Raw genomic sequence first — 12,340 nt, forward strand, 5'->3', positions numbered from 1 at the left:
CATGGTATTTGACTTGCCATCATATACAACTGCTCTTAAATATGGTATTATATATAAGCAACCTGAACTAAGATTTTAATAGCAATTTATTTTTAAATTTTATATAACACTAGTGGGTTAATGTCTTTAGTTTCCATTAACATTGTTAATTTTTTTTTTTAATAATCACTTAGTTAGCTCTCATGAAAAGCATTTTGAGTTTATACTAGATTCAGAACCAATTTTTTCAGATCTGATTATCTTCCTTGGATTAAGTTGATAATTTATTTTATTGTTAAAGCTGTATTACCTAATGTTACTAGCTAAATAAAATGCTGGATTACAGATTGTAGGAATACATCTAATGTACATATTGTATTCATCCGGATTAGAAAATAATGCAAGAAAATAGATGTTCGGGTAATTTTGTCATTTAAAAATAGTTTTTTTCAGTAATTAATCAAAAATAAATGTGTTAAAGCTGCATGATTATTCCAGATATCACAACTATTAAAACCTCCAACTACAGTAGGCTATAAATAAAATATAGTCAGGAATATTGGTGGCTGCCAATAGTTTTGATGGTTCATTATGAAAATCAGCATGGCCGATGGATTTGAAATTCGCACACCTGTTAACTTGGAGACACCCACACCCAGCATACAGGATTTCCTCCCAACACTAATGTTCAGGACATTAAGTCATTACTTCATACAGGTACAGTCATGTTTGTGTTTCCTTCCTCAGACAGTGTATTTTTTTAATACTGATATTTCTTTGATGTGCCTGTTACGGTCTTCATACTCTAGGGGTCAATCAAGTGCATGTGTTTTAATGGAATTCTTTAAAGGGGTAGAGGTACTCTGACTATCTTTGTTGTCTCTACATATATACCTGAGTACACACACCCAACTGAAAGTAAATATCTTCAGGAGTTTTATTTTAAAACATTTTGTTGTTTAATATGACATATTGCATTTGTACAAACCTATATGCAATATATATGCTTTTTGAGGTGTACATTATATTAGGTTGCACTGTAGAAACAACAGTTTCAGTGAGGTTGTCAGTTTATGTCAGAATACACCAGATCCTGGTTGTCATAAAGACACTTTTTGAAAAATGTATGTTATCAGTATAGGTAGTACTAAACCAAATAACTTCCGGCTGGGTCAAAGTGCGAGGTGCACCGAACTTTTGATAGAGAAGTGAACACCACAAGTCCTGTGATTGGTTATAAATGTGAGTGTGTTGGTTGTAAAAAATAATAGTTTCATCTGGGTAAAAAAAAATTGCAATTTTATTTCATCTAGTACCATTGTGTCAAGTAGCCTTGTGCTTGAAACATGTATGGGGTACCTGTAAAAAAAAAGTACTCGAATTTTGTGCGAAACTAGGGTAGTCATAGACGCTACCCGTTATCTCAGAAACGAGCAGCTTGACCCCCATTTTTTTCTGATTCACTTTAAGTGTAAGGGGTGGTAGTATTTATATCCGTGGCATTTATGTCGGTTGATACGTTGAAGGTAGGAGTTTTAGCCACATATGTTACTATTGTCGTCTATGGGATTTGATTTGGTAGTATACACCCTGAATATTGTGTAGCGAATCGCGATGCGATACTGAAGAAAATATTCCCTAGACATATGATTAAGGACCACACAAATATTGAAAAAGAAAACTCACTGCTACCAAGTCATGGGCTACTCTTTTTGATTAGCAGCAAAGGAACTTTTATATGCACAATCTCACAGACAGGATCGTAAATACCTTGGTTTTTATTACCTAAGTTGTAGACCCACTGACAAGATTGATCTTAGACCAATTGCCCATCAATCAAGCTGTTGCGAAGATAACAACTTATATTAAAATGTATTCCAATCTGTAAATACTCTCTTGTTACAAATGCTTGGATTTTGTCCGAATAACATCAGGTGACTTGAAAAACAATGTTCATAAGTGCATGAATCTGGAGTTTTTACTACTTTTGGTAAGGTTTAGAAAACAGGATTAATCATTTCAACTGTTTTCTTGTTTTAAATTTAATAAAATTACTGTTTACATTAATTGTTAATGTTGAATCCATAACTGTTACTTATTGTCAATGTTTAAAATTGTTTGTATGAAATAATGTGAAAAGTCCCTAATTCGGCTGTTGATGAAAAAAGCCAAACTACATGTACATTATGGGGATTCCCACTATTTTATACATGTATTAATTTCCTGAAGAAAGAATTTGATTGTTATTTCATACTATTTTATATTTAACAAAATTATCATTCACTTGGAATTGTAAAATTGAACATGATTATAATGTTTGGCATTCATGCAAGTGTGCAAAGCTTTTTTTTGGTTCATACAGATTTTTTTATTATTATGTTCAATTTATAACTAAATGTTAATATCTGTTTGTTGATGTACACTGTATATGCTGATAGGATGTCAATGTTTTTGACAGACCTGGAAGGACCCTCGGCTGAAGTGGAATCTGACTAAATATGGTGGAGTTCGGACCATCAAACTGGCTGTTAGCTCCGTGTGGACTCCAGACATCGTGCCTTACAACACGTTCGTGTTTAGTTGCTGCTTTTTTTTTTACTGCTTGTACAGACCTGGTGCTCATAAAACTTTTCGAGTCTAGACTTGAGATTCTAATAGAGTCTGAGACACTAATGTCATGACAAGGCCATGCTGTATGCGTGTGACATCATTAGAGATTGAGTCTGGACTGTGAAATTTTTATAAGCACGGGCCGTGATATTTGTACAGTAGGACTGTTAATTTGATAAACTGATGCAGGACAGTAAAGTGTTTTCCACAGAAATTTGGCACGGCAAAACACTTTCGGGACATTTTTACCATTTTCAGGGCACAGTATTTTTCCATCGATGACAGAAAAATAATTGAAATAAAACTTAATGTAATTGCTTTAAATAAATTAATGACAAAATATACTACAGGGATATTTTATTAATTACTAATACATTTTCTGAGTGTTTTTGAAGGCAATTTAGAATTAATTATTGAAAAAAGCGTGTTTAATCTCAGGGCAGCATGATGCTGATTAAGGCAAGATGGTGCTGGACTATTGAGGCATGGTGCCACACCATGCTAAAACAAGCTAGAGAAAACACTATAATACTAGTGCTGATGATACAATACACGATACCCTTGCTTGTGTATCAATTTATATTTTGACCATATATAGAATCCTATTTTAATTTTGTATCAATTTACCAAGACCTATTCATACTTCGATGTACTTATTGCCAAGTTATTTCCACGGATAGTGCATATAAAACATCCCTTGCTGTTAATCAAAAAGAGTAGCCCATGGAATGATGTCCTTTCTAATTATCTGTGATCCTTAACCATATGCCCAATGCTACATATAATGCCAATGTCCATATACAGATACTTGTACATTAAAGGTGTGACAATAAACCGATGTATCGATGTATAACGATACTACTGCAAACGATGTCATACATGATACCCTCGCTTATGTATCAATTAACATTTTGACCATGAATTGTATCCTATTTCGGATCGATTTACAAAAAAAGAAGAAGAAAATTTGTTTTGTTTAATGACACCACTAGAGCACATTCAGAGTTTAACAAATCCACTAGCCTGACGCCTGTGGCTACTGGTTTTTAAGTTCGATCTAGTGAGAAACGCAAAACCACTAGCCCACGGGGCTAGTGGTTCCCCCCCCCCCTCCTTATCGCTCTATCGTGGTTTTTTTTTTCTTTTTTCTTTTTCTCTCAGCTGAAATTTCGTTTAATAAATTTGATTGTGACGTTTGTCATCGAATAATATAAACAACGCAATCAGTATATAATAATAATCCACTTGAACTAGGTCTGCAAACTGCTGTAACATGCTATCTCTACATCGTCACAGTTACAGCATGCATTGTTTACTTCTCCCTTTCAAGTTTCTGGCACAGGAAATAAGTCTAATGACATGCGTGTTTTGATTCGTTGGACACGTCACGTGGTAGTTTATCTTGCACATATGTTTTAGGCTAAGAAATTGGAAATCACCAATTGTGACGACAAGATAATACCTTTTTTGTTCATCAATTAACAACGGATTAGATGACGCCATTGTATTCTTTTGATATCGGTCTGATACGGGATTTGGGCAATTGGCATCACTGTTCCTGGTGACACAAATAGTAGGCCCTAAATGTGTAACCCACTACCAAATACACTGAAACATCTATTACCGTGTGTCACACTGTCGTACCCTCATTTAAATTTAATTATTTTGATAGTGGGTTTAGATACCAACCATGAGTTTGCTCAATTATTTTTCCCGGGTGGGGGGGGGGGGGAGGGGGGGAGGGCAAAAGCGAAAACGGGACAATGACGATGCAACACACTTGACAAAAGACCAAACGTACGATACGACAAAAAACTGAAAGTTACATGATTTAAGTATTTGTTTTATTTTACTGTTATACTCGTAAATGTGTAATGTTACAAAAATTATATAAGAATCCAATTATAATTGATCAGGAATTTGGGCTAGTGCTTTATCTTGGTAGGCTAGTGGTTTTCACAAATCCACTAGCCCTGTGGCTAGTGACTTTTCAACATATTTGTCATACTCTGACATTGATTTATTAATCATCGGCTTATGGATGTCAAACATATGGTCATTCTGACACAGTCATAGAGATGAAACCTGCTACATTTTTGCATTAGTAGCAAGGGATCTTTTATAGGCACCATCCCACAGACAGAATAGCACATACCATGGCCTTTGATATACCAGTAGTGGTGCACTGGCTAGAGTGAGAAATAGCCCAATAGGCCCACCGACGGGGATCGATCCTAGACCGAGTGCACATCAAGTGAGCATTTTCCCACTGGGCTACGTCCCGCCCTTTGATTTACCAGCACCAGTTTGTACTGAGATGTACTTATTGACGAGTTATTTTCTGCAAGAAAAATCAGTGAAGTGGACAGAATATGTGCTTGCTTATGTCAATATAAGTATGATGTTGTGTTTCCACATTACACCTGTGTTTAATCAGTGGTTCACTCTTATTTCACCCAATCTTCAGCTTTTTGTTTTACTGGGAAAACACTGTGAATCAGGTTTTGTGATTTATTATCCATATGGGCAGAGAAAATTGGGGAAAGAAAAATTATCTTTCCCTAGGGAAAGAAACCCCCCCCCCATTTCTTCCACTAGATACATTTTGACGTCATAAACAGTGCTTCACTATAGGCTGTTAATTACGTGTAAGAATACATGTAGTTTCCATGGTGGAAGTCATGTCAACAACTAACTTACATCATCAACGATACATACGTCATAGCTATGACGCAACACTGTCTCTTGTTCTCATCTTGCAAACTTATTTTCAACAACAGTATCGTTTGAAAATCTTCCATAAAATGATAAATATTGTAAATGGGTAATAAATAAAATACCAAATTCGCTACTCAGCAATACCGTTTATCTTGCACTTGACATGAATTCACGAGTGCAAGATAAACGGTATTGCCTTGTAGCTCGTTGAGTATTCTCTAAATGTATTGTATTGTGGGTTATATATATCCTATTTTGAGGTAGGTGTATTGTGACACCCCTACTGTACATCTATAGAAAACGTTTTAAGCAGATTTAAAATTCTATTTGTCATATTTAATTGATGAATGTATAGGTGTACTTTTTATTAATGAAAAGAGTAAATGGTTAAAGTTTTCTTGAGTATCTGCTGTCAGAGTTGAAAATTAGCAGTCGCCCAGTTGCCTGTGGCGACCTTTATTGGCTAAGGCCGACTAAGAAGTTTATAAAGATAGTCTGTTGGGTGACCATCGATTTTAGGGTCTGGCGAATATGGTGCCAGTTAAAAAAAAGAAAAGCACTGAAACTGAATTGAATGTGACAAAATACACTGCGTCAGTGCTGGCGCGAACTACAGATTTGGCAGCTGAAGACATAGAACATGAAACACAGATCAGATCTAATGTTTTGACACCCAAGTCTTACATGGTGCAATAACCGTCCAAAGATTACTATAATAAACAAAAAGTATGTTTTTATGCTTTGTAATATGATAAAAAAAAGTACATTATATATTTTGGTAAAATGATTTTTTGGCTGAATGAAATTTTGGTGACTGATTTTCTTAGCAAATTTGCCAAATTGCTAATGTTATGGGCTTCAGCTTAAACCCTGAATGTAGCACTGAAATTGTTTGTTTTGCCAGTGCGTCGTTGAAGCCGACGAGTCACCTGTACGAAGACACTGTGTCAGTGATGCACGATGGGACGGTTTTCTGGGTGCCGATGATGACGATCTCTGTGAAGTGCCCCATGGACATGACGCGGTTCCCGTACGATGTCCAGACGTGTCGCATCGTGCTGGGCTCGTGGTCGCACTCCACCGCCGAGATGGCCATCCACTTCATCAAGGGCGACAAGGAGACCAAGGTTGACGTTCTGATGGAGGAGACGTCCTTCCCGCTGACGGAGCACCCGCAGTGGCTGCTGGTGGATGACCGAGCGCGGGCACAGATCAACTACATGCACTACGAGTGCTGCAGTGACGCCTTCACCATCCTCACCGTCACCTGCGTGCTCAAGCGGCGGCCGTCCTTCTACCGCTACCTCGCCGTCGGCCCGTCGGCCTTGCTTGGCCTCCTCGTCCCCATCCTCTTTCTTCTACCGTCACGGTCCCACGAGAAAGCTACGTACGGTAGGTGCAAAATAGTGGAATGTGACTGCTAATATGGTTTATGAAATATGAACTGTTTTGTTAAATATACTATGATATCGATGTGTAATATTTTCGGCCACCTCATCCCCATCCTCTTTTTTTTTTCTTCTGCCTTCACGGTCCCAGGAGAAAATAACGTATGGTAGGTGCAAAACAGTGGAACATGACTGCTAATGTAGTTTATGAACTATGAATTATCTTGTTATGTGTACTATAATATTTTCGGTCTCCTTATTCCAATCCTCTTTCATCTGCCGTCGCGGTCCCAGGAGAAAACTGCATATGGTAGGTGTAAAACGGTGAAATGTGACTGCTAAATTAAATGTAGTTTATGAAATATGAACCATGTTGTTACTTACAGGATAATCATCTTGTATTTGACCATTTGCGGACATTAATTTAGTTTTTACAGTCGCAAATTGAGTTTTACTGGCGACGTAGAGTAGAAACGGTAAAACAGATATTTTGGACTGTAAAACCATCATTAACATCTTCAAATGGTCATAAACAACATGGTTATCCCCATTCTGCAGCGTTAACAAAAGCCTGGTCACTACGATTGTGTTTCAAGTCTTCTGTCTTATAAAATAATTATAATGCAAGCAAATTTTTTTACGTGTATTACAACTTGCTCCTAATATCATTTTGGTATTAACGATAATACCAACCATTATTAACGATTTTATTTATTCTGAATACTCATCATGACCACTGGTGCTCGATAACGAAGATTCATAATTCAGCATAGTTGCCGTTAATTACTTCTGCATTCCTGTCAGCGTCACACACATGACGTCACACAAATGTTTATGAAACAGCATTCTAATTCACTCTGTATATAACGCAAAATTTATGTAAAACAAATATAGTAGACACTTCACGAACGAGGATCGTTGGTTCCCTGATGATTCAGGTGTGATCCTTAACCATATGTTTGACACCATATAACTTCTATAAATAAAAAGGTATTGAGTATGTTTAATAAAGCATTTTTTTCTTCTTATTCATCATTGACGTGATAAGTTTGAGTTGTAACTCGTGTCATTTGTTTCAGGTTTGTTTATTCTCCTGTGTGTCACGGTTCTCATTGTGGTGCTGCAGGAAGCTATCCCGTTCAGTCACGGATCCATGCCTCGCATTGGTAAGAAATTAACAAACTCGTTGATATGAGCTTCCCCATTTTCATTTCATTATATAGGATTCTGATCAGGGCTTTAAAAACAATATACATGTAGCAGAGAAAACATGGAACAGCACCAAAAAATGATAGCCATGCAACAAACATGATGGTGGTACATGTTTGGAACGTCCTGCTAAATGGAGTAGTGAGACAACATGATAGTGGTAAATGTTTGGCACATCCTGCTAAATGGAGTAGTGAGACAACAAACATGATAGTGGTACATGTTTAGCACGTCCTGCTAAATGGAGTAGTGAGACAACAAACATGATGGTGGTACATGTATGGAACGTCCTGCTAAATGGAGTAGTGAGACAACAGACATGATGGTGGTACATGTATGGAACGTCCTGCTAAATGGAGTAGTGAGACAACAGACATGATGGTGGTACATGTATGGAACGTCCTGCTAAATGGAGTAGTGAGACAACAAACATGATGGTGGTACATGTATGGAACGTCCTGCTAAATGGAGTAGTGAGACAACAAACATGATGGTGGTACATGTATGGAAAGTCCTGCTAAATGGAGTAGTGAGACAACAAACATGATGGTGGTACATGTATGGAACGTCCTGCTAAATGGAGTAGTGAGACAACAAACATGATGGTGGTACATGTAAGGAACGTCCTGCTAAATGGAGTAGTGAGACAACAAACATGATGGTGGTACATGTATGGAACGTCCTGCTAAATGGAGTAGTGAGACAACATGATAGTGGTAAATGTTTGGCACGTCCTGCTAAATGGAGTAGTGAGACAACAAACATGATAGTGGTACATGTTTAGCACGTCCTGCTAAATGGAGTAGTGAGACAACAAACATGATGGTGGTACATGTATGGAACGTCCTGCTAAATGGAGTAGTGAGACAACAAACATGATGGTGGTACATGTATGGAACGTCCTGCTAAATGGAGTAGTGAGACAACAAACATGATGGTGGTACATGTATGGAACGTCCTGCTAAATGGAGTAGTGAGACAACATGATAGTGGTACATGTTTGGCACGTCCTGCTAAATGGAGTAGTGAGACAACATGATAGTGGTACATGTTTGGCACGTCCTGCTAAATGGAGTAGTGAGACAACAACATGATGGTGGTACATGTATGGAACGTCCTGCTAAATGGAGTAGTGAGACAACAAACATGATGGTGGTACATGTATGGAACGTCCTGCTAAATGGAGTAGTGAGACAACAAACATGATGGTGGTACATGTATGGAACGTCCTGCTAAATGGAGTAGTGAGACAACATGATAGTGGTAAATGTTTGGCACGTCCTGCTAAATGGAGTAGTGAGACAACAAACATGATAGTGGTACATGTTTAGCACGTCCTGCTAAATGGAGTAGTGAGACAACAAACATGATGGTGGTACATGTATGGAACGTCCTGCTAAATGGAGTAGTGAGACAACAAACATGATGGTGGTACATGTATGGAACGTCCTGCTAAATGGAGTAGTGAGACAACAAACATGATGGTGGTACATGTATGGAACGTCCTGCTAAATGGAGTAGTGAGACAACAAACATGATGGTGGTACATGTATGGAACGTCCTGCTAAATGGAGTAGTGAGACAACATGATAGTGGTAAATGTTTGGCACGTCCTGCTAAATGGAGTAGTGAGACAACAAACATGATAGTGGTACATGTTTAGCACGTCCTGCTAAATGGAGTAGTGAGACAACAAAATGATGGTGGTACATGTTTGGCACGTCCTGCTAAATGGAGTAGTGAGACAACAACATGATGGTGGTACATGTTTGGCACGTCCTGCTAAATGGAGTAGTGAGACAACATGATAGTGGTACAAAACAAGTAAAGGTTGCTCACTCGCCATTCATACTATCCACATTGTAATCAAATGTGCAAAATGGAGACTGATTATTAAACAATGCATTACACAGTAGGCATTTCAACACTTACATAACGCTCTATGGTAGACCATGGGATGCGTTACAAATGTTATGGGGGAGGGGTTGTTTGTCAAGATTTACTTAACAGCAACATCTTTAAAACAATGTGATTTTTTAAAGCATAAACTAAATACCTCCCACTTCCCTCATGCGATCATTTCTGAAATGGTCCTCATTTCAAATTCATGATAAAGAGTCAAAACTAAACAATTTCATTGTTTGAAATTATTTATTTAATCCAGCAGCATAAGTCATGTATAATGTTACGATATTATGAAATATTTAGATAAAAAACAGAAAATACAAGTAACCAAAGCAATTTAAAAAACACAAAGAAGTTTACCGCACCTTATCTTGCAAGCAATATTTTAAACAATCAGTAGTTAGGTTTTTTCGTTCAGTGAGCGGGGGGTAGGCCGATTGTAAACATGTGCCCTTTTGATTGCATTAGTTATGTAGTTTTTTTGCATTGTTGGTTCAATTAACAATTTAAAAATTTCTTCAACTAATAATAATTGATAATAAAATTACAAAGCAGTTTTAAAATATACTAATCATCCAGGACCCATGCTACCTGCCAACTTTGTCTCAGATGATGGTCGTTCGACAATGAAAAATCAAGATTGCTACCTTTTTATTTATATAGTTAGTTATTTATTTAATTAATTTTTTTATTTAGTTCTTTAAAATAGTATGTAACGTTAAAGGGACATACCCTAGTTTCAACCCGTGAAAATTAACACTAACTTTAATTAATCTACAAACCTGCAATACATTTGGATAAAGTTACAATTGAGTGAAACATGAGTCTGTGACTTTGAAATGGGAAATACCCTCTAAAAATAGAAACAAACCTCGACTCCATAACTGTTATTTCTTAGATGCACGTGCGTTTTTAAAAATATGACAAATGCATTTTGTGATGTTAAAAACACCAGGATGACCAAAAACATTTTGAATGTACAGAAATTGATAATCTAAACCATAAAATCTAAGTAAAGTATGATTTCAGTTATCAAAAATGGGTATAATAGTCAAACATATGCATTAGCGTTTAAAAACTAGGGTATGTCCCTTTAAGCCCCCACCCACCCTCCAAAATTACTTCATTAGCTCTTACAAATAAAAATAAGAAATTGTTTGAAAATGTTAGGTAATTCTAACCAAATATCCCTCCCTCAAGTCTTATAACGTACCCTATTTGAGCCTCTGGGTGTTTGTTCATCAGTAACCTACTTGCGAGCATATCAATCAAAATAAAGAGGGCTGTAATATAGCTTCTTTTTTTTTAATTTTGTAACACAACATGGGTACTTTGGGGTCGGTACTAAGCTTTGGTGCATTTACCTGATTGGAAATAATAAAACTAGTAATAATGCCAAAATCAGTTGGGTCCCAAAGTGGGCAGTATAACGAGGTTTGACTGTATGATTGTTTATTTGCAGGGGTATTGTAATTTGTATTGTTTATTTGCAGGGGTATTGTAATTTGTATTGTTTATTTGCAGGGGTATTGTAATTTGTATTGTTTATTTGCAGGGGTATTGTAATTTGTATTGTTTATTTGCAGGGGTATTGTAATTTGTATTGTTTATTTGCAGGAGTATTGTAATTTGTATTGTTTATTTGCAGGAGTATTGTAATTTGTATTGTTTATTTTTACGGGAGGGACGGGACGTAGCCCAGTGGTAAAGCGCTTGCTTGATGCACGGTTTGGGATCAGTCCCCATTGGTGGGCCCATTTGGCTATTACTCGTTCCAACCAGCGCACCATGACTGGTATATCAAAGACTGTGGTATGTGCATATAAAAGATCCCTTGCTACTAATGGAAAAATGTAGTGGGTTTCCTCTCTTAAGACTTATAAGTCAAAATTACCAAATGTTTGATATCCAATAGCAGATGATTAATACGTCAATGTGCTCTAGTGGTGTGATTAAAACACAAAACTTTAGTTTTACAGGTATTGTATTGGTAAAAAATATTGTTTATTTTTATGAATATTGTATTAGTAAAAAATATTGTTTATATTTCGGAATATTGTATTAGTAAATCTTACTGTTTAGTAAAAAGAGATGGTTTATTGTCATAGATATTCGATTAGTGATTGTTTATTTTCAGGGGTATTCTATTTGTCGACAATGATTCTGACAAGTTTCAGCATTATCCTGTCGGCTATAATTGGTAATCTGAGTGTGCGTGGCTCGCGGCGACGCCCCCTGCCTGCCTGGATTCAAAGTGTAAGACAAATCACTTAGTTCATATGGGGATGCATTTTATCTCACTTGGTAGAACACTAGACTAAAGTGTGATCAAACCCCTTGGCAGACCCATTAGTTTTTTTCCTGTCCCAACCAGGGTGCCATGAAATTATTGGTCCCTTACCGGTCCAACCAGAGGGGACTATAGGTTTTGTCTCTATCCTTCTGTCTGTCTGTCCATCTGTCCCACATAGAACTTTTTCACAATGCTTCAAGATATTGAGCTGAAATTCTTATATAGCTCTCTCTATCTC

At 37.0% G+C, this 12,340-nt stretch overlaps 1 protein-coding gene across 1 annotated transcript in view; it reads left to right on the forward strand.

Moving 5' to 3' along the window:
• The window catches only part of LOC121374555 (neuronal acetylcholine receptor subunit alpha-10-like), a 35,562-nt gene that overhangs the window by 15,345 nt on the left and 7,877 nt on the right, over nt 1-12,340 (forward strand). The window contains exons 4-7 of the mRNA XM_041501663.1: nt 2,438-2,547; nt 6,212-6,699; nt 7,775-7,861; nt 11,947-12,065. Of these exons, the coding sequence (XP_041357597.1) occupies nt 2,438-2,547; nt 6,212-6,699; nt 7,775-7,861; nt 11,947-12,065 (804 nt within the window). The remainder of the gene's footprint in view (nt 1-2,437; nt 2,548-6,211; nt 6,700-7,774; nt 7,862-11,946; nt 12,066-12,340) is intronic.

This window comes from Gigantopelta aegis, chromosome 1 (genome assembly GCF_016097555.1).
Source record: "Gigantopelta aegis isolate Gae_Host chromosome 1, Gae_host_genome, whole genome shotgun sequence".
NCBI classification, from domain to species: Eukaryota; Metazoa; Mollusca; class Gastropoda; order Neomphalida; family Peltospiridae; genus Gigantopelta; species Gigantopelta aegis.